The 23,946-nt window shown below is 43.9% G+C and overlaps 1 protein-coding gene across 1 annotated transcript in view; it reads right to left on the minus strand.

The window, feature by feature from the left end:
• Positions 1 to 22,649, minus strand: part of TRAF4 (TNF receptor associated factor 4) — a 61,590-nt gene extending 38,941 nt beyond the window's left edge. Inside the window, exon 1 of the mRNA XM_030185754.1 lies at positions 22,279 to 22,649. Coding sequence (XP_030041614.1) covers positions 22,279 to 22,421 — 143 coding nt within the window. The 5' untranslated portion in view covers positions 22,422 to 22,649. The remainder of the gene's footprint in view (positions 1 to 22,278) is intronic.
• Between the last annotated feature and the right edge of the window lie 1,297 nt (positions 22,650 to 23,946).

Consider the following 23,946-nt stretch of genomic DNA (forward strand, 5'->3'; position numbering starts at 1 on the left):
AATTTAATGAGGACACATATCTGAGCGACCCGGTGCTGTTTTGGGAAGCAGCCAAGGCGGTACTGAGAGGCTCCATTATATCATATCATGTACATAAGAGAAGGTCTAGGGACGCAGAGATCCTCCGTATGGAGAAAACAGTAAGATATGCTAGACAGAGGTTTGGGGCCATGCCTTCCAGCTTACACAAGACACAACTGTTGGAGGCTCGGGCTTCCCTGAACCAATTAATACATGCCAAGGCACAAAAATCAAATCAATTCTATCGCTTCCAGTTATATAAATATGCCAATAAGCAGGGGAAAATGTTGGGCCGTTTAGTGAAACAAATAGGGGGCTCGCGATTTATATCTCAAATAAAAGATACAGAGGGAGGGCTCCATCACACTTCTGCAGAGGTGAATGAAGTCTTTAAACAATTTTATGAACAACTGTACTCAGTCCCTGAGGAACAGGGTTTGCAGGCGGAAGGGTATATAGAGGGTCAACAGTTGCCCCAGATTACTGACCAGCAGCAAGAAAGTCTTAATGCAGACATTTCGGAAGAGGAGGTAAGCTGGGGTATACGAAACAGCCCATTGCATAAATCACCGGGAGGGGACGGACTTACGGCTGAATTTTACAAACTTCTCAGCCAAGAGGTTGTGCCTTGCCTAACGGAAGTGTTTAACCGATACGTACAGACAGGAATTCTGCCCGAGTCCTTGCGAAAGGCACAAATCGTGGTGCTGTTAAAAGCAGGTAAAGATCCTCTACAAGCTGGTTCGTACAGACCTATTTCCCTTCTGCCGTTTGAGACCAAACTGTTTGCCAAGATCTTGGCAAACAGATTAGGAAGAATTCTCCCAAGCATAGTAGAGGAATCACAAGTGGGTTTTGTGCGGGGGAGAACAGTGATACGAAATATGAGAAAAATCTTGGGGGCTTTGGAGACATTGCACCGATACTCAACCCCAGCTTTAATAATAAGTTTTGACGCCGAAAAGGCTTTTGACCATGTCAACTGGGATTTTATGTTCGCTATATTGAGGGCCTATGGGGTGATGGGATTTTTCCATGCAGCAATAAAAGCCCTATACCAAGATAATACTGCTGAAGTTCTAGTTAATGACCAGATGTCAGAACCATTTGAAATATCTCGGGGAACTAGACAGGGCTGTCCTCTTTCACCCCTCCTTTTTGTAATGGTGATAGACCCCCTGATTAGGGATATTAAAGGAATGGAGGAGGTGAAGGGGGTACAGATAGGGGAGGAATCCTTTAAGATTTCTGCGTTTGCGGATGACCTATTGGTGATAATCGAAAATCCACAGGTGTCCTTGCCAGCTCTCATGGAAATATTTGCCGAGTTCAGAGATTTTTCTGGGTTTAGTCTTAATCTAGATAAAACAGAGGTAATGTCTCTATTTATGAGGGATCACCAATGGGAGAGCTTACATTGCCCCTTTAGGAGGCAGGCTGAGGCGTTTAAATATTTGGGAATATTACTTACTAAGGATCCTAGACAACTAGGCGAATATAATATATCGCAGCTGCTGAAGAGTACCAGGGAAATATTGGAGAGATGGGATGGATTGCCGTTGTCGTTGATGGGGCGGATTGCTCTGTTTAATATGGTGTTGTTTCCCAAGTGGCTTTATTGCATGCAGACGATCCCACTTTACCTCAAACAACGGGACTTAAGAGCACTTCAAAATATGCTTTCCAGATTCTTTTGGGCTAGGAAAAGGCCTCAGGTCAAGTTTGAATTTCTCAAAGGGAAAAGCGGGGAGGGAGGATTTGGAGTCCCAGATATTAAACTTTATAATATGGCTTGTCTCTTGCGTCACTTGGGGGACTGGTATCAGCAGACGGAGAGTTTCACTCCCCTGGCTATGGAAGTGGAGCTGTGTGGTCCCCTACATATTTTTTATGTACTGCAGGCACTGCGGAAAGATCTGCCCACATACATACGGTCTAGTGTCTTGATAGAGCCCATAAGAAGAGTATGGAAAGATTTGGCGAAGATCTGGTCTTTCGACTGCAGATGTAGTAGCTTGCTCCCCCTGCAGGGCAATGAGGCATTTCGTCCGGGCATGGATAACCAAGTGGTGAGGTCCTGGGGTGAGGGGGGGATACTGTTCCTGCACCATGTGTTGGGACCAAATGGCGAGATGAAGTCCATGGAAGACCTTGGGTTAAATTCATTAGACTGGGGTAACCGTTTCGCATATGAACAGATACGACACTATGTGACTTCTCTTACGCGCAGGGCATTGGGTGTTGAGTTGACCACCAAATTGGATGCCCTGTTAGAGATGCCGTCGGGAGATCCTGTTTCCATCTCCATGTTATATAAGAGACTGATTATGACCAGACCGCAAAGAGACCTGGGCTTGTTGGCAACCAGGTGGGCGGGAGATATACAAGCACCAATTTCGTCTCGGGACCTACTGAAGGGGTTGAGGGGAGTTTTGAAATGGACACGAAGTGTAGAGCTGCGGGAATGTCAGATCAGAGTTACTTACCGTGCTTACACCTCCCAATCTAGACTATATCACATGGGATATTTAGAGTCGGCAGCTTGCAGGCGATGTGGAGGGTCCCAAAATGACTTTTTCCACGCCTTTTGGAAGTGCGGGGCTATTAGAGCGTTTTGGGTCAGGATAACTAGGTTTATGGGTAGTATCGGGGGACATCGGGTCCGAATGTTACCTCAATGTATTTTGCTGGGTTGTCTTCCCCCGATTGAGGGAAACACGAATCACCAGAGTGCACTCGTCCATAAGGCTTTCTTGGTGGGTATGAAATGTATCTTAGTGAACTGGATCTTAGATCACGGTCCCTCTTATTGGCAATGGCGAAATCGTTTTCATGCTTTGCTTTTGATGGAACTCCAGGACTCCTTGCTTAACTTTAAAACCCAAAATAATTTTTACCTGACCTGGAGGAGATACCTTCAGGTGATATCTCCTAAAGCAAGAAGCTATGTTCTTAACAAACTCACTGCTTTGACTAGTTCTCCTTCAATAGCTGGCTCCAATTAGAAGAATTTGAGACTCCCAACTATAAAAAATTGGATGGTTCTCGGGTAGAAGGGTATGAGAGGATAATTGGATAATGGGTCAGTATCGTGGATAGGTGGGGGGGGGTGGGGGGATGGGAAGGGGTTTGATTAGTATTAGCCCTTTTAGATGCTTATTTACGAGGATGATTCCAACTGTTAATGGTACAGAATTCGTTTACTAAGCTATGTTACGGGTTGGTGTATGGGAACTGTTGTTGGGCTGTGAATTGGGGAAAATATATTCAACGATCGGATATTGTAAAGGACAATAGTAATATCCATTGCCGAGGGGAGTAAAGGGGGAGAGCTATAAGAAAACAGGCTCTATCTCCTAGCTCTTGAATGCGAGGATTTACAAGCATGGACTGAAAATGTGGACTTTGCTGATTAAACAATTCCAGACACAGCCCTCAACATGCAAGAATATTTATTAATCAAGGACCAGTGGGAGAGAGGAGGGTATAATACAAAATAATTGATGATAAAGCATTAACTTGTATCTAGTTGGAATATATAATCTACATGTTTAAGATTGCGAAATGTTCAGTCTGTTATATCATCAATAAAAATTGTTGAAACTTAAAAAAATACCTATTCTTATAAGGTTTTGTGCTACTAAATTTGGTGGAATAGTTAGAATATTGGTCCCTTTTGTTAGTTTATTTCTCCTTTTTCTGGAGCCGTATCGTAACCCTAGGTGGAAGCAAATGCACAAATTGAGGCTGGCTGTAGCTAGCCTAGATCCAGTGTGGTCCTGGGTATTGGTTTCTATGTCTATACTCAGGATAAAATGAGGAAGTTGTTTGTAAAGTAGAAGAGTCAAATTTACTTCATATTAGAGAAATAAACAAAAGAAAGAGGAAATAAGATCGGTTTTGTTTTCCAAAGATATGAGATTAACATTTCAGAAATACAAAGGATCTTGGAAAGAGGAGTAGGGGTCAAGCTGAAAAACAGGGAACTGAACTTAAAAGCCAGCTAGGACAGCAAAGCAAATGACTAGACTTTCAGTGAAAGGAGGGATTATAAGACACAAGAGAAAATGGGGAATGTGTGGAAGATAAAGGAGAAAACACTAAACAAATGTTTTTGTTCATTGGCGCTTGAGAAGAATTGGAAAACCACCACCTATTATTGGCAGGGGTACATAAGTACATAAGTATTGCCATACTGGGAAAGACCAACGGTCCATCAAGCCCAGCATCCTGTTTCCAACAGTGGCCAATCCAGGTCACAATATACCTGGCAAGATCCCATTACATTTGGTAATGAAGTAGATGCCCAGGGGTGTGCTGGTAAATTTTTAACAACAGGCTCTTTCTCCGGAGGTAGCCAGCTCTGCAGTTGGAAGGGCCATGGGTGGCTGGGGTGGGGGGGCAACACTTGCCTCTCTCTCCTCCCTCCCTCCCTTCGTGCAGGCACCCTAGGCATACCTTTGCTGGCAGACAATAAATGGACTGCCACCGCTCCCAATGTCTTGCTCTGAGCAGCATGCTGAAACTTCTCACACATGCTGGAGAAGTCCCAGCCTGCTGCTCAGAGCTGGAAATAAGGAGTGGGGAGCAGCAGCAGTCTATTTACTTGGCTGGCAGGGCTCAGCATCCCCACCAGCAAAGTAAAAGAGAATTCAGCAAGGGGCCCAAGCCCACATTTTGGGAGCCAGTTGTTAAAGTAGCCATGGAGGGCCCTACTTTAACAACCGGCTCCCAAAATTCTTAATTCTTAAAAAATTAACAACCGGCTCTTGCGAGCCTGTGAGAGCCTGCTCCAGCACACCACTGTAGATGCCATACTATTTACTGAACAGAAGACTGCACATAAAGCAAAGTTTTTGCCTGTAGAGAGAGGGATCCTGCCACCCCTTATAGTTGTGGATTGTTACAGCTAAAGGATAGGATAAGGTTCCTTGAGCATGGGAAGCCCTGTGTCTTTCTGGGCTTTGGAAAACCAATCTGGGCAGGTTCTGTCACAATGACATGTGGCTGCAAGCATCATGTTTGTCTGTAGAGAACTAGCAGAGGGAACAAAGTGATGGAACTGGGTAGGATGTCAGTGAGGGTCTGGCTTCATAAAAGAGGTAACAAAGAAGAGCACGGAAACTAAAGGCAGTTACTTATATCAGTGATGGGAAAATTAATGGGCATGTATAAAGGATAGTGAAGTATCTAGAAGTCATTGGGTTGCAGGTTCAGAGGAAGCATGGTTTACCAAACAGAGATCATGTCAAATAAATCTGAACAAGCCTTTAATACATAGGGTGACTGACTATACACTCATTCTGCACTTGGACTAGCTTGCTATACACACTGTAACTTATATCGGTTCCTCATCTCTTGCTTAACTATACAACAAACTTGCCTTGAGTTTAGCTAACCATCGAATTATCCCAACTGACTCTGTACCATGCATCTTGTTCCCATCATATATCTGCTCTTGGTCCCTCAGCTATATGGTAAGCTGTATTGTAGAAAATCTTTAGCATTGTATCTGTTAGTTGAATGTTCTAATGCGTGTTAGTATTATACTAACATTGTATTATATCTCTGGTATTTGAATTCCAGTGCTGTTAAATGTGTATATTTTTTGATACTTCTATTATTAGGTTTCAATTTACTGTTTTCAAGTTTACCTCATTTATTGTATTTGTTTATTTTTGGTTATTTTACTATTGTTATGCTGTTAACAAAATTGTAAGTTTTATGTTAAAAACTGTACCTGCTGTACAACTGCCTTGGCTAAATCTCTTCTTAAAGGCAGTTAAATAAATCCCAATAAATAAATAAAACAAACAAACTTTCTTTGAGTGGCTCAGAAAATTAAATCAGGAATGGGAAACGGATGTGGTATACTTTGATTTTAACAAAGCTTAGGACACTGTGGTGCACAGGAGGCTCATTAATGAACTGAACAGCCAGGGAGTGGGCCCCATGGTCTTAGACTCTGTGTTTATTTTCTGTCAGGTCCCTGACCGGAAATCTTCTAACTGTGGCAAATTGCTTCCTCCCCCCCCCCCCCACCCCCACCCCACTGCAGCCAGAATAAAGCAGTGAGTGCGGCTAACACCGATCTGGCTTTTTTCCTTCTTTTTATTATTAAAGAAAATCACTGGTGAATTAGATTAGAAACAGGCTGAAGGAGAGGAGAGGGTGGTGATACAAAAATGCACTCAGAGAACAAAAAGGTGATTAATGGCAGGCCTCAGGAAGCATTTTGCTCAATATTTCGGACAGAAATATTGTGAAGTGGTTACTAGGAAAAGATTGATTTTTTGGCAGCTAATAACAAGATCTGTAAAAGAATAGACTTCCCTGAGGGAGTAAACAGAATGAGATGTGATCTAAGGAACCCAAGGAGTGGCTGGCTGAATGCTTGGTAGTTAACCTCAGTGCATGAAAGCATAGTCAACCATATGAGGTGCAAGGGAACCACACATGATGGAAATGGAAAGGGGATGGGGTGGGACTTGATATACTGCCTTTATGTGGTTACAATCAAAGCGGTTTACATACAATACATTACAGGTACTTATTTTGTACCTGGGGCAATGGAGAGTTAAGTGACTTACGCAGAGTCACAAGGAGTTGCAGTGGGAATCAAACCCAGTTCCCCAGAATCAAAATCTGCTGCACTAACCACTAGGTTTCTTGAGGTCTACAACCCAGCCTGGCTTTCAGGATTTACACACTGGATATGTATGAGATCTTTCTGCATGCAACTAGAAGCACTGAATGCATCCATTTGCATGCAGAAAGATCTCATACATATCCACTGTGTAAATCCTGAAAACTAGGCTGGGTTGTGGACCCTTAACTTAGGGCATCAGATACCCTTGCTAGCTCTGCACTTGAGGACTGGGCGTGAATACTTCTTTTCTAGAACATGAGGCCATGGTATGAGGCTCTGCATGGGGGGAGAGCATGAGAGTGGAGCAGCATCAGAAAATAATTATTTTCTGAAAGGGTGGTAGAGGCATAGCAGCTGGAATAGTTTCCCAGTGGAGGTGATGGGGAGAGAAAAACAATAGCAGAATGCAAGAAAGTCTGGGGTAAGACTAAAGGGTCCCTTGTGGCAAAGCAGCAAGGAGTAAACCAGAGACCAACTGAGGTACCTACAGCATAGCACAGCACCAAGGAGGAAACTTGGCAAACCAGATGGACCTCACACACACAGAGGAGGATCAGAAAAGTGGCTTCTCTGTACTTTTATAGCAAAAGATCATACATGCCCCCTCTATACTGATACACCTGAAGGGATAAATATTTGCTTCCATATAATATCACCACCAATGCACAACATCTGTGTAAACATAGGCGCTCAGCAATGAATGTAGTTGAATCTAGATTTAGACCACTCACCTTTCCAAATCTGAATTCAGCATTCAGGTAAAGGAGGTATTTAGAGATACCCCATGCTTGGAATAAACTCCCTGAGCCCATTCGCCAGGCCCCCTCCCTGCCCATCTTCAAATCCTTGCTCAAGGCCCACCTCTTCAATGTCGCCTTCAGCACCTAACCACTTTACCTCTGTTCAGGAAATCTGGACTGCCCCAACCTGACATTTCGTCCTTTAGATTGTAAGCTCCTTTGAGCAGGGACTGTCCTTCTTTGTTAAACTGTACAGCGCTGTGTAACCCTAGTAGCGCTTTAGAAATGTTAAGTAGTAGTAGTAAAGGAGGTATTTACAATCTAAAGGGCCTATTTACTAAACTGCTCTAGGCCAGTGGCATGCATTAATTGACAATAACACAGCTTAACACAAGAATTTTCATCAGAACTCTAAATAAATGAGCTACAAAACCATAAAATGCATGCAAGATAGATCATCATCATGTAAAATAACACAACTTGCATTAAAAAGTCCACAAGCTGTGTTACGGAAAATTACCACCACTTTAACAAGTGTTAACTTCTCCCATTTGCCCAGTAACACACCTACCCATCCCCAATCCATTAAAAATTCTCAAAAGTTCCACTGCCTCCCTCCCCCTGCATCTGCCCTACTAGTACATTGTTCCTGCTCCAGTGGCAGCTGCAGATCTCTAGCAAAACATGGGGGGCATTCAATTATATAGCAGCCTGACCCCTAGTGGTAGTACCATACTAGTGCTAGGAGCTTATGGCTGTCACAAACAGAAGAAACGATCTCCACGGATGAAGCACACCAAACACAAAACAGTAGAGGAGACAAAAAGAACCTCTCTCAGATGGTGTCCAAATTTTCTTTATTGAATCTTCCAAATGGTTCTACAGGGGTCTAAAGAAGTTGTCATGTCCTTTGTATCTCTGGGAAACCCACAAAACAGTCGATCTGGGATAGCTATTCTCTGAGAACATTCTGAGGCAGGCCAGTACGGCCAAAACACGAGTCGTGTCAGAACATAGTAACATAGTAGATGACGGCAGAAAAAGACCTGCACGGTCCATCCAGTCTGCCCAACAAAATAAACTCATATGTGCCTGATCCAGCAAAATATGCTACATATTTCAATAATTCAGACAATTAAGCTCATATCATACCATCGACGCTTAGGGAATTATCCAAACAACTTTTGGATGGGTTAGTCCTCCCCTACCACCTCCCATGTAGCCTTACCTGTCTTGCTACAACCACCCAAGCAGGGTTCCAGATGTTCATCCTAACTGTGTTAGTGGGGACTAGACCCAAGCTGTCCTTCTGTATGATCTGGTGGTGTTATTTTTTTGGTGTTGGCAGTTTCTCCTGCTTTAGGATGGCACAAACATCATATTATAATGTATATATATTATTATTATATATAGTATTATAATACTATAGATTTCTGTAGTAATACAACATAGCTTTTCTTGCACTGTCAACTAAGGTCAGTCGGTTCTTATCTGAATGATACTACTTTACTTACTCTTTTTCATGCTTTCATTGACTCTCATAGTTACTGTAATATTGTATATGCAGGAATCTCAATGTATAAATTGAAAAGATTATAGACATTATAGAACACAATAGCCCATGTATTCTGTTATATGAAACATAGGGATCATATCACTCCTTTACTGCTTCATTTTCATTTGCTTCCGATAGAATTTAGAATTAAATTCAAGAAAACTTACATCATGCTTAAATAAGCAAAAAGGCAGAACAAATTTCTGGCAATCAGCTCCATCCTGCTTCGGTGAGGAGACATTCTGAGCTACTGTTCTGCGCATGCATTTCCTGAAGAATTCTCTCTGTAAAATCTTTATATTGGAATAGCCACCCAGACTGGGCCTTTATTCTTTTGATAGAGACAGGCTGATTGTGAAAGCGAGTGGGAAGTTGTGAGAAGAACCCACAGAGGTAGGGCCTTGAAAACTAGACTTTCCTGACATCCAACAAGGCCCAGAACCATTTGGAAGATTCAATAAAGAAAATTTGGACACTGTCTGAGAGAGGTTCTTTTTGTCTCCTCTACTGTTTTGTGATTAGTGCCAATTTGCAGCAACCAGGGAACACTTTTGCCCCCCACACACTATCCACCAGAGATGTCTTGATAGGTGCTGGGGGGGGGGGGGGGGGGTAAGACTTTGCAAATTTGTAATGGATTGGAGATTAGTGCTTTTGTTTTAAGGATAGGGGGGGCTTTTTTTAAATCTCCAATCCAGCCCCCATTAAAAAGATATCAGGCTTGATTTGAGGCCTGCTATCTTTATGTTGCTGCACCTGGGATTGCACGATATTCTCAGCTACAGCAACACAAAAAGAGCACAACAAAAATATGTTATTTAACCACGTTAGTAAATAAGGGCTTAAGTTTATATACGAGGTAAAGGGGGGGGGGGGGTGAAGTTACTTGCCCAAGGTCACAAGGCACCCCAGTAGGAGAAGCTAGATTTTCAGCCCACTGCTCTTATACAAGGTTGTGAAGCAAAAAATGGTTGATCTGATAAAGGGCATGCAATTTTTCATTTATCAAAATTGGTATAAAGCACCTATTGTTGCATATCTAGACAGTTTACAGATACAACATACAGGCACAGCAAATGAAAGGGCCTCTTTGCTCCCCCTCCCCACTACACCCCCCCCCCCCCGAGTAGAGAGGAGAGGGAGTCCTCAGGGACCTGTCTGGAAACTTTCAGCAAAAACAGAAGAAGTGAAAAATGCAGGCTAGAAACTAAGATTTTGGTCTCTGAGCTGCACCTGCAGGTCCTCTCCCTCCCTCATGCCTCTGGGCTGCAAATGGGCTCTTGTTAACCCTCCCACAGCTGCTGACTAATCTCTCTACAAGGTCCAGTTTTAAAAAAGGAACAAAGAGCAATTGATTTCTCTGTAACAGTCAGGTTTTGGTGGTAGGTGACGGGACTGCTGCAGTCCCCAGTTTCTTGGCAGCTCTTGAAATTATTTTGTGATTTCTAAGAGACCAAATAGCTGAACTGGGTAAATAAATAGTTCATTCTACACTGCACAAGGGCCACCAGAAGATTCCAGAATGGGGGGGCAGGCTAAGCTAGTCCTTGTTTACCCTTCCATAAATCCAAAGTATACATTTATGCAGGACTACAAGTCCATAAGTGCACTGGGGCAAATGCCAAAAAGCAGACCTGTGAGTGGAGCAGCCACCTAGTGATCCTCTAGTTACACCGGCAGGAGTGACTCCCCCATTCCAGCTGTTCTCCACAGACAGGCTCTGGTGACCGAGAATTCCTATCTAGTCTCAGACCCTGTCTGGAATATTTTCCATATTAAATCAAAAAGAAAAAACAATTGTAATAGGTAAAAGGTTAACAAAGATGGGCCAGAGAAGTCCCTAAACCTTGCTTTCTTTCAGCCCAGATTTCTCTCTTCTGGCTATGGAACAGTTAAGGTTCTGCTCACTGTTGACTTCACAGGGAGAATTAAAAAGCTGTCAGACTGAATGGGATCATGTGACCCTCCTGTCCCTGGAGGGGTGGGGGAAGCCTGCTCCATTCTAAAGGAATTCTCTTGTAAAGTACAGAAGGCTTCAGCTCCAGGGGATGCTGGCATATCAAACCTGCATGGAAGGTCACAATCCCCCCACCCCCAGCCACCATTGCCTGCTGCATGCAAAACCCTATTGTGACCCAAGGTTGGTCACAATCTCCCTCTTTACTGCAAGTCAGTCAATTTATTATGGCCTCTTTGGGCAGGGGCTGCATCACTGTCTAGCTTTACAGCACTATTTATTTAGGGAACAAATATTGTGGCCAATAAGTTCCTTTTATTTTAACTGGTTCTTCCTCATTCCTGCTTTTTCCTATCACCATTGATCTGGGAGACACAAAAGCCAGTTTTAGAGTGCCTGCAACAATTATGCATGAGATGTTTATAGATTTTTGATATTCTACCATAGCCAAAGCAATTTATTTATTTATTTATTGCATTTGTACCCCACATTTTCCCACCTATTTGCAGGCTCAATGTGGCTTACATAGTACCGTAGAGGCAATCGCCAAAATTTACATATTACATACAGGTACTTTATCCCTAGTGGGCTCACAATCTAAGTTTTTGTACCTGGGCAATGGAGGGTTATGTGACTTGTCTAGGTCACATTTACTGAACCTTTGGCACATGCAAATTTATTTAATGCATATTCATTATAGATATCCTGAAGGCCATACTGTTTATGGGGTCCCCTGGACAAATTTGGGAAGTCCTGGTTTATACGGAATGGTAGATGATAGACAATTGCATTTAACTATCCCTCCACTGAGGAAGATTTGGGTGGGATACCAGTGCCGGAAATGGTATTCGAAGCTGGCGAGTTGGAGAAACTTACTGACTTCATGGTAAACCTGGAGGAGGACGTAATGGGGCAGTTCAGCAAACTGAAGAGTAGCAAATCTCCTGGACCGGATGGTATTCTTCCTAGAGTACTGATAGAACTGAAAAATGCGCTTGCGGAGCTATTGTTAGAAATATGTAATTTATCCTTAAAATCGAGCATGGTACCGGAAGATTGGAGGGTGGCCAATGTAACACCGATTTTTTAAAAAGGTTCCAGAGGAGATCCGGGAAATTATAGACCGGTGAGTCTGACGTTGGTGCCGGGCAAAATGGTAGAGACTATTATTAAGAACAAAATTACAGAGCATATCCAAAAGCATGGATTAATGAGACAAAGTCAACATGGATTTAGTGAAGGGAAATCTTGCCTCACCAATCTACTACATTTCTTTGACGGGATGAACAAACATGTGGATAAAGGGGAGCTGGTTGATATTGTGTATCTCGATTTTCAGAAGGCTTTTGACAAAGTACCTCATGAAAGACTCCAGAGGAAATTGGAGAGTCATGGGATAGGAGGTAGGGTTCTATTGTGGATTAAAAACTGGTTAAAAGATAGAAAACAGAGAGTAGGGTTAAATGGTCAGTATTCTCAATGGAGAAGGGTAGTTAGTGGGGTTCCCCAGGGCTCTGTGCTGGGACTGCTGCTTAACATATTTATAAATGACCTAGAGATGGGAGTAACTAGTGAGGTAATTAAATTTGCTGATGACACAAAGTTATTCAAAGTCGTTAAATCGCGGGAGGATTGTGAAAAATTACAAGAGGACCTTACGAGACTGGGCGACTGGGCGTCTAAATGACAGATGATGTTTAATGTGAGCAAGTGCAAAGTGATGCATGTGGGAAAGAGGAACTCGAATTATAGCTACGTCATGCAAGGTTCCAAGTTAGGAGTCACGAACCAAGAAAGGGATCTACGTGTACTCGTTGATGATACGTTGAAACCTTCTGCTCAGTGTGCTGCTGCGGCTAAGAAAGCAAATAGAATGTTGAGCATTATTAGGAAAGGAATGGAAAACAAAAATGAGGATGTTATAATGCCTTTGTATCGCTCCATGGTGCAACCGCACCTCGAATAGTGTGTTAAGTTCTGGTCGCCGCATCTCAAAAAAAGATACAGTGGAATTAGAAAATGTGCAGAGAAGGGCGACGAAAATGATCAAGGGGATGGGACGACTTCCCCATTAGGAAAGGCTAAAGTGACTAAGGCTCTTCAGCTTGGAGAAAAGGTGGCTGAGGAGAGATATGATAGAGGTCTATAAAATATTGAGTGGAGTTGAACGGGTAGATGTGAAGCGTCTGTTCATGCTTTCCAAAAATACTAGGACTAGGGGGCATGCAATGAAGCTACAATGTAGTAAATTTAAAACGAATCAGAGAAAATTCTTCTTCACTCAACGTATAATTAAACTCTGGAATTCGTTGCCAGAGAATGTGGTAAAGACAGTTAGCTTAGCGGAGTTTAAAAAAGGTTTGGACGGCTTCCTAAAGGAAAAGTCCATAGACCGTTATTAAATGGACTTGGGGAAAATCCACTATTTCTGGGATAAGCAGTATAAAATGTTTTGTACATTTTTGGGATCTTGCCGGGTATCTGTGACCTGGATTGGCCACTGTTGGAAACAGGATGCTGGGCTCAATGGACCTTTGGTCTTTCCCAGTATGGCAATACTTATGTACTTATGCACCCCTTGGATGGTTGCCTAGACAAATCCTTCAGGCCAGTCCCCAATCTCCAGACACAAGCACCAGGCTGTTTTGCTAGAGAAAAATATAAAAAAAGGTATTTCAGCATGTTTTCCTGCTTTTTACACACATGGAAAGAGGGAGAAATGGATAGAGCTTCTCATCCAGCTGACAGGAAGGCAGGGGCAGGGCTACACAGCATTAGCTGTGCATTTGACAGACCTAGTAACCTCTCCAGATGCTCACAAAGCAGCCCTTTGCTCAATTCTAATGCAAACATGAGATGGAGTTTCACCCTATTCTCATAAACAGATACCAAACCTTCCACTTTGCCATAAATAGAAGTCCAGAACAAAAGCCTTAACTCCACTTTCAACCCTAGGAGCTCTCCGATAAGTCAACTTTCAATGTATTGGGAAAAAAAAAAAAAAGAGACCAAGGTAAAAGTGTGCGACATCATAACAATGACATCACAAGAGCTTTGTTTATAGAACTGGGAAGCAGACTGAAGACGAGAGGTGCTAGATGTAATCAAAGTCCACGTGTGTGTCCCTGTGGGTGTAAAATGAATAAACACCAATCGGCCCATCTAGCCTGCTCCGTTGCAATCTTACTTTGAGTACATAAGCATACAATACCCATATGGAAACCAATGTGAGCTCCCTCCCCCTATATCTGTTTCCCAACTGTTCAACCTCATTCCCAGCACTGCTCTTTGTGTATATCCCAACCATTTAAAAAATCTGTCACATTTCTGACTTCTACCAACTCTGCTGATAGGCCCTTTCAGGCCTTTGTCCTCTTCCTCTTTCATTCTTACAAGACCAACACTTTATCTAACACTCAGACCCCCTTCCATGTCTTATTATCAAATTTTGTAATAATTCACACAGCCACCAAAATTACTGAGCTACTGGTTCTATATATCTGACTTTTCCACGCTGTCACTTCACACAGGACAGCCCAGTCTTCCTTAAAGCCCAATGTAACTGTAATACAGTGTTTGGGATTACAACCCCTGCTTCATACACGTTATCCCAGCACTTCCCTACCATCCCAAAATACCATGCACTATCTACTAATTCAAACACCTATCAAATGAGACTGCTGTCCTAATACTTGGGCACCTTGGATTTTACCGCCTTGCAGGAATAATAACCAGCCACCAAGGATTTGCCAACTGACCTGGCTGGGTTCTGAGATGCACAGCCTGCTGGTACAATGGACTGTGTATTTCCATTTTCTGTCCTGTATTTGTCATCACCTCGAGTCCTCAACCCTTTCTGTCTGCTCTTGAGGGTGTGAAGGATTCTGGGTTGTTTTCATTATTGCAACTTGCCAAGACCATTGTCAGACATCATCACTGGCACAACATCATATAGCCCACTCTTACCTCTATCACTGTGATATTCTGAGCTTATATGCCAGACTTCGTTTTATTTTAATTAATTCTTTAAGCATCTGTCTCTGTCACTTACATTAGATCTCATTCCACAAAGCGGTATTTTCAGATGCTGCTCCTGAATCTACCATTCCCTCCCCTCCTCTCATGTAAGCTTTATATTGTGGCCTCTTGTTCTAGAACATTCTCTGACGTAGGCTGGCTTTACATTTGAGCAAAAAATTATTGCCTTCCCTCTCTCCCACCTAAATATTTCTGCCTGCAGTGCATTTCCATAGGGACTACCGGAAGACAGTGTGATGTGTGTTCAAATGTTAGGGTATACAGAACATAGCCTGTTCCAAGATTTTTAACAACGTACTCTGTAAGGACATATACAATCCCTACAAAACTCAGTTCTGTTCGGAATTAGTCGAAACTGACAAGTGGAAAAAGCTTCCATGTGGAATCTTCCTGTCTGCAGCCCAACTTTCATCTAGCTGTCACCACTGTCTTGCTCTGTACTAGCAGTTTTACAACCTTGAGCTGATACCTGTAGGTTACCCTGAAGTCTGTCCTCTGATTGGTGCACATCTGTACCCCATGCTCTATCATGTACACCCCCCTTGAAGTTTTCTACTCCAAATGCTTGAATCTACAGACTTTTGCAACAGGGGCGTAGCCAGACAACAGATTTTGGGTGGGCCTAGGCAAGAAGCGGGTGGGTACCAAGTGTCGTCCCCCCCCCCCCCACACCATCAAAAAAAATGTCAGCTAGCAGAAAAACGCTTCTTTCCACCTTGGCAGTCTGTAGCAGGCAAGCGCTGAAAACTGATCATGTGCCGGTATCGTGGAGAGTAGCGTTTTCGTTACCATCAGGGGGAAGTCATCAGCTGGTGGAGCTTGGTTAGGATCCCCACCAGCTACCACTAAATGTGTGCTACTGTTGGGTGGGCCTGAGCCCTAAGTGCGTGGACCCTGGCCTACCCACCTGTGGCTATGCCACTGTTTTGCAATTAAAAAAAAAACAAACAAACGTGATTGCTTCTCAGACCACCTTGAGTCACTCTTGGGTTTGCTATTCTCAGCATATTTATTCAGAAAGTCTGTGTTCAGAAATGTCTCTTCCAGCTCAGCCATAAAAAGGTTGGCATATTGGGGTGCTGTCCTGGTGCCCATTGCAGTGCCCATCTGAGCTGGAAGAGACATTTCTGAATAGCTGCATGTGGAAGACTCCTAAAAAAATCCACACTGGACCATCAATACTCACCAGAAACTATTACAAAATTAATCAAATTCATTTTAACTCACAACTACTTCCACTTTAATAATGATATCTATCTGCAAATAATGGGCACTGCGATGGGCACCAGGACAGCACCCCAATATGCCAACCTTTTTATGGCTGAGCTGGAAGAGACATTTCTGAACACAGACTTTCTGAATAAATTGAAAAATATCAAGCAACTACCACCTAACACCCTTCTATTCTCAGCAGAACATAGGATTTATCCAATGACTAATGGTCCATATTCTTTAGCGTGAACTACTGTCTTCTGTTCTCTGTCACTCAACCAGTTGTTAACCTAGTGTACCCCCTTTAACACCCACCCCAAGTTCTGTTTTGCATAAAAGTTATGCAGGAAGTTTTGTAATTTTAAAACACAGGCTTTCCACTGGGGGGAGGGGGGGAGGAGGCAATGAGACTCATTTTCAAAGCACATAGACTTACAAAGTTCCATGGGTTACAATGTACCTTTGTAAGTCTAAGTGCTTTGAAAATAAGCACCAATGTCTCTGTGCAGGTAATTAGAGAAACCTCATCTGAAGTACTGTGTCCTATTCTTGACCTTTAAAGCTACTTATACTGCAAATGCCAATATACTGTTTGTTCAAAGCTGTTTACAGCAAACATTCAGAAAAGCCTGCAAACAAAGGCTAAGCTATTCTGGAGGCTTTACTTTCAAAAGGATATTATAGAGTTAAACAGAGGAGAAGTAGTCTCGAGAAAGGCCTGCTAAAATACTGCAGAGTATGTTCCCTAAATATGTATAACTTACAGGAGAGGAGGATTATATGAGCAAGATGCTCCAATATCCCAATGGTTCAAGCAGAAAGGCAGTTTTCAGCAGAAAGGAAGTTCTAGTACAAAGACATTACAGTGTGAGGCCCCAAAAGGAAGTAACATAAAAGCAATTATGTCATTGCACAAATGGTGGCGGACGTGTGGACTGAGTCCTCGGTGGACGGGATGGAGGTGAACACAGTAACAAAATTCAAGAAGGCCTGCCACAGGCCAAGGGGATCCTTAGGTAGGATATCAGGGCAAAACCACGGATAAGCAGGGAGGATATTGGAGTGGAATCTGGGATCAGATGGGCAGACTGGATAGGCTTTGTGGTCCTTACCTGCTACTACTACCTCCTAGAATTTCATTCTGCTTTTCTTCATGTGACAAACCTTTTCTTCCACTTTAGAACAAAGTTGTGATAACACCATGAAGCTGCACTCAAACTGATGCTTCTCAAGCTGCTTTGTCCTTAGCTAGTGCTCGACAAAAACCTGCAAAATTTGTTTTCAATCTTACATGAAGTACTAATCCTCACGTGGTCAAGTGACCATATTAAAACCAATCATTTTGCTTGGACTCCTTAGGCAGCTTGCAAAGAGATGTATCTATTTAAGTGTAAAAGATTATATACAGAATTAATAGTCAGTAATTATTAAAAGAGGAGTTAATAAATTGTTTTAAGCTTCTAGAGTGGATGGTGAAGAAAGGAGGGACAAAAATGTATGGGGGAGGGGATGCCACATTCCCACTACAGCCCCTGGCAATGCTTACACAATTATGCCTGCTTGACTAGTCAGGGAATTTGCTGAGTGAGCAGCTTTTACCCTGCGAAGTCTATGGATTTGACCTTCCAGAGTGGGCTGGAGTATGCTGAAGGTCACACTGCTAGACTGATGGTGCTGGGGGTTGGGGAAGCGGAGAGAGCCTCAGTATGTTACAACAGCGGTGACAAGAAGCAAAGAGGGAACAGCCACATGGACAGAGCTGGGAATACTATTGTGTTTCAACAGCTGATCTGTCAGGAATACAAGACTGAGATTCTGATTGTCTGTCAGGTTCCATAAACTCCTACAGCAAAGAAAAAGCCAACCCCCCCCCCCCCCCATTAACATCTGACCCAAAAACTGGATTTTACCATAGGTACACAAAATCATAAATGTAGGAAATATAGACATTTCTGTTTGCAAATAGACGGAGAAAACCATTTTATTCTGCTGTATTCTAATCTTTTTTTTTTTAACCATGTTAGAATATGATGGCTGGTTACATGTTTGGCCAGTAGTTAAGACTCTTGGTTTTATTGTAGGAATGGCAGTCAAGCAAATAAAATCTAGCCTGCAGCAGAGCTATAATCTGTCCCTCTTCAAAAAGGCTGGGTCAGTCACACCTTACCCTCCCCCACATTCTGCTCAATCTTGAGCTACACCAAAAGGCCCTAAAGAGTCACATGTTTTGCCTAAACCTCAAGAAGAATGACTGTGGCCCTGTAAAGTCCCAATACAGACACTATTAAAGACTGCACAGTGACTAGCCATTTGCTAATGAATGAAGAAGAGAGAGTGGAGGAGTGGCCTAGTGCTTAGAGTGGGTGGACTTTGGTCCCGGGGAACTGGGTTCGATTCCCATTGCAGGCACAGGCAGCTCCTTGTGACTCTGGGCAAGTCACTTAACCCTCCATTGCCCCAGGTACAAATAAGTACCTGTATATAATATGTAAGCTGCATTGAACCTGCTATGAGTGGGAAAGCGCGGGGTACAAATGTAAGGAGAAAAAAAATTGTGATCTAACATCCTGACTACACTTCAAGGGCCACATTTGTTCCTCCATGTCTGCCAACTAAACTGTAAGCTCCACACAGAAAAGGACCGGCTCTTCAATGTGTTTGTACAGTGCTGCGTACACCCTGTAGCACTATAGAAATATTTAGCAGCAATAAAACAAAAAGATGAGGTCAACAGAGCAGAAGTTACATAATTAGCAAGTGTCATGCTATGAGTGAAGAGAGAAGGTGCAGAGACCTCTGGAGGGATTTAGTCAATATTGGTTTCAGGGGTCAGTACAGATTTCCTACATGTGTGTGTGGGGAGGGGGGGGGGCAACGACTAACTGGCTGTGTGTAAAAGGCCAAGTATCTAGTGCTTCAAACACCACAGACATGAGAGCAACAGAAGGCTGAGGAAGTTCCTCAGCTCAGACTCATTCAATAGTTGAAATTGGAAGGTTCTGTTTTTCAACAATACTAAGCTGCACTAAGAAATGGGCTTGATGCATCATTATGCGGACTTTTCCTGTGCGCTCAGTCCATCAAAAAAAAAAAAGACTTTTTTTTCTACTTCTTGAATACATGGCCTGCGCTGCTACAACTAGTGGGTGGCCATTAAAAAAATTAACGCAGGAGGGGAAAGGGGAAAGGGAAATGGGACTCAATATACCGCCTTTCTGTGGTATTTTGCAACTACATTCAAAGTGGTTTACATATATTCAGGTACTTATTTTGTACCAGCAGCAATGGAGGGTTAAGTGACTTGCCCACAGTCACAAGGAACTTAACCACCTCCTATTTAGCACAGCATTAATGTCAGCACACTAGCCAGTCAGCACATCCATGGCTATTCTCCAATTCGGACATGACCCGCCATAAAAATAAATACCACACGCTTAGTGTAAGCAGATGGCAAAACTAACACAAAACACTTTCGCACCTAATGCAACTTAGTACAAGGACCCCAAAGTTAGGAATACATATAATTTTTAATGAAATGCACAGTGGCAAAATCAGACGGTTATAATCCTACATTCTATTCTGATTGGACACTTAGGACAACATTTGCAGAGCCCAGAGAACAGCATCACACCCCGCTGTCACCTGTCCTGTGCTCAGCTGTGAGTGTATGCCACAGATCAACCTCAGCCCACGAAAAGCTGAACATTACCAGTCTAAAACTACAGTTTAGAAACTTAGGAATGGATATGTGCTTGGAGCCTGGATTTAGAGGCATTAGTGATCTTTTTCCTCTACCTCCTTTCAGGAGAGGAGAGGGATTCTGATGACCATCAGCACAGCAACACCTTAATATACTTTATTTCATAACCTTGGGTGTTGCTAAGGAGGTGGAGATTTCTAAAGCCCTATCACCTCAGGAGATCTGAATGACTCAAGTTAGCAGTTTGGATTTTTCACTAGTGCCTGTGCTTTAAGAGCTGGGAACCTCAGGTATGTTTTCTAAATTCCATTTGCACAATGGCTTCACTTTACTTGGGACCGACCTCTATGTGAATGTACATATGTTTCTCTCCTTGTGGCTTTGGAAGTTTAAATATAACTTTTGTTAGCCTGCAAGTTTCAACTTGCACTATTCCCATGCTGTGTCCACCCTGCTCTGTTTTGCAAAAAAAAATAAAAGTCAGTATGGTAAACTGCCTTCTAACAAACCCTGGCAGTAGGAAGAATACTAAACAGAGAAAGTAAAAAGAATTTTCCTGTTCTGACAAGACCAGGCAGGCAGGAAGGGTAGGGGAAGAAGAACCTCACTGCAGAGCAGACTGTACACCAAGCTTTACTGGGCCATTTGGAGGTGGGGGGGGGGGGGGGGGGAGAGACTCTAACCTTTGTACAGACTGGACAGAGACACACATTAACTAGTTCTGTCTTCCTATATTGTACCTGCGCCTCCGAATTCAACTTCCATTTGAATGCCTGACCCCCCCCCCCTCCCTACAGTAGTAAAAATCTTTGCAGCCTACAGCAGAGGGGCCAATGCAGAAACCTCATATGACCTGTGCACTAATGCTTACGGCAGGGCTTCCACACAAATTTTGCTCTCCAATACAGCAGAGGAACCAAATAATCTGCAGAGACCCAAGGCAGAAAATGTGTTTTAACACGGGAGAGTGAATCCAAAGCATGCACACACACAAGTTTGTGCTAGCAACAATTATACCTTGTACACATAAAGACTATCAACACCCACAGTTGCCTATGCTGGAATTTACAACCAATATTCAAGCTCAGCTGTTTGCACATGCAACTCTCAACAATCCAGCACTTTGGCTCTTTGTTCCCTCCTTAGTTCTGCCTTTTTCTTAAACCAATGCTCTTCATGGAAGCCAGAAAAAAACAAAAAAAAAAAACAGTTGTTGGTCTTATGTGAAGTTTTGTATGGAAAACCTGATTCCGCTTTGGGCATCCACAGCAATGTGAGCAAAAGACGAACTAACCGTTATGCAAAACCTGGTGCACTTTATCAGAATTTGTATTCAACATTGGTTTTAACCGTTCAAGAGGGGGCATTTAATCCATATTCAAGACCAGGCGTGAGGGGTGGGGATTTCTACCCTCTGTTACTCTGCTTGAGCATTGGACAGTGGTCACCTCGTATGGTCTTATGCAGAAATAGACAACTGTTCTCTCAATGCTACCCACGAACCAAAAACTGGAGATTTTCTACCAATGCTGCTCTAAAGCCACGGGCGCGTCGTATTTCTCACTTTCAATGTGCCAAGGCAGATCGGGCCCCCCAAGGGGCAGCAGCTGCTCCCCAGCCCCCATCACATCCTATCAGGCCCCAGACAGAGCCTTTGTCCTTCAGGCATTTGAAAGTTAATGAACAGCAAATAGAGTCAGGACGTGTTCATCAGCTGAGCCATTAATGCCAGGGGGCAACAAAGTAACACGAGCAACAATGGCCCGAACCGGAAACGCGGAACAATCAGCAGCACCCAGAAATCGAAGGGAGAGCGGTATAGCGAGTCGAATAAACCATCAACCGCGATTGCGATCCATTGTGCACCTTGCCACCGGTACAGCCCAGTCGATGCCACTCACTATTTATCGGGCTTCGGGGGGGGGAGGCTCTACTCAACTTTCTGCACAACCTAACAAAGGGAACTCCCGACCTCTATGAGAACCAACTTTTCAAAGCGATTGAGGTGCTAAATCAATACAAAAATTACTCCTCCCTGGACACAGTAAAGAGCCTGCTCAATACTGGGGGTGCTCGGCTGGTACCTCCTATACTCCCACCTGAGCAGGCAGAAGCTGAGCAAAAAGTCAGGTGTCGTAGCCTAAAAGGGCGCCCCCCTCTCTCCCCCACCCCAAGACTCGCCTCCCGAGTTCTTTCAGTGCCACATTCCCACGTCCAGCACCAGATCCCCCCCCCCCCACAAATCTCTACCACATCAGTGCCACCCTTCTCCAGTACCACTTCTACTATCATCCCCATAGACAGACCCTCTCTGACCCGTGTTATCACCCCCCCCCCCCCATGCAACAGACTCTTTCCAGCTGTGCCACCCCTGCCAGTCTGGGTGGGGGGGCTACGGTCACTTACCTGAGAAACTCCTGAAGGCAGGTATCACAGAAACGGTGGCCGCAGGTGGACACCTGCACCGGATCCCGCATTGTCTTCTTGCAGAGCGGGCACAGGAATCGGCGCTTGGGTTTGTCCAGAAACTTGTAGTCGAAGCCCGGCATCTTGCCAGACACCAGGCGACGGATCGGGAGCCCCGAGAACTTGCTTCGGGAAGGTCTGGGTTTTACCCGGACCCGGCAGGAGCGGCTTTGACTTCGGCCAGTGCCCGTGTCCCAGGAGCTGGATCTGGGTTTTATCCGGCTCTGTTGTCTTCCTTTGGCCGGGTCTTTTCTCTATCCCAGCACTCAGAACTTCTCTCCCTTCCCCGCCACAGTCCGCTTCTCTTTTTCCGTCCTTCCTTCCCTGCGTGAATGCTCTTTTCTTCCGCTCGCAGCTCCAAGCACTGCCAGCCCCGGCCCCTCCCCGATCCCAGGAGAAGAGCCGCCTCCCGGCCGGTCCTAGCACCCGCCGGAAATCGTTAGGCTTATACACCTCCCGGGAGAAAAGCGGCTAAACGGGAAGAAACTGCCGCTGGCTACAGCACTAACTGCACCTTCCTCCGATGCACAGAAGGGGAAATCACGACCGGCTCCTTTATTCGTTTTGATTGCTTAATCACAGGCGGCCTCCTCCTGCTTTGAAGCTGGAAGCAGGACAGTCTGATTCACCTCTGCTCCCCCACTTATGATGAGACAAACCGAGGGGGCAGATCCTGCTTGAAATGTATGAATTTCTACCTGGGGGGGGGGGTAGATAGGGCCATTTGGCTCGGGACTCACGTAAAAAAGGAGCATCCTTGCTTTATGTATTTTACACACTGAACACAACATTATTGCACACATAAATAAATAAACAAATCTACCTCAACTGTTTCTATATCTCTATTTTCCCCTTTTTTAAAAGAAAAAAAATGTAATACATTTCAGCACACTGGGATTTCTCAGCTTGCACTGGCCCGGGCCTCTGTCCGTGCTGCCAGACACGTAGGTAGTCAGTCACCAACCTACGTCTGGTAAAGTAGGAAGGTGTGAAGGAAATCTTGACTTTCCAGAAGGTGATTTCCGAATTGACACATAACTACAGCTGCAGGACTGGTGCTTGGTGGTTCACCTCGTCCTCCACATTTAAGCCCTGTTAGGCAATTCTTGGATTAATACGATGGCTGTTGGTGTCTGGTCTTTTAGTCCAACAGTGCATTTCTTTCCTCTTGTGAAGCAGTTGAGGAAAGCTTTACTGACAAGAGCGATATGTAAAGAGCACATGTTAACAGGGTTGATACTAGAGGATTAAAGGTACTCATTTTCAATTACATAGACCTCAGAGCCCTAGATATGCCTTCAGGGAGGTGATATCTCCAAATAAGTTAGTTTTACTGCATACTTTGACAGTAATGAACCTCACTCCTAAACCAGGGTATATGGTATGAACTCAGGCCCAGATGCTCAAAACTCCAACACTATTCCAAACGGCGCTGTAAAAATACCACTGGAACAGCGCAGAAAAGCAACTCCTTAATGCTCAACGCTAATGAGATGCAAATATAGGCACACTCATAGCATTGAGCATTAGGGAGTTTGATGGGAGGATTGTGTTTGGCGCATGCGCAGGGGAGTTCCGCGGTAAGCTTGGTTCCTGTTTGCATGCACC

The sequence above is a fragment of the Microcaecilia unicolor genome, chromosome 13 (assembly GCF_901765095.1).
Source record: "Microcaecilia unicolor chromosome 13, aMicUni1.1, whole genome shotgun sequence".
NCBI classification, from domain to species: domain Eukaryota; kingdom Metazoa; phylum Chordata; class Amphibia; order Gymnophiona; family Siphonopidae; genus Microcaecilia; species Microcaecilia unicolor.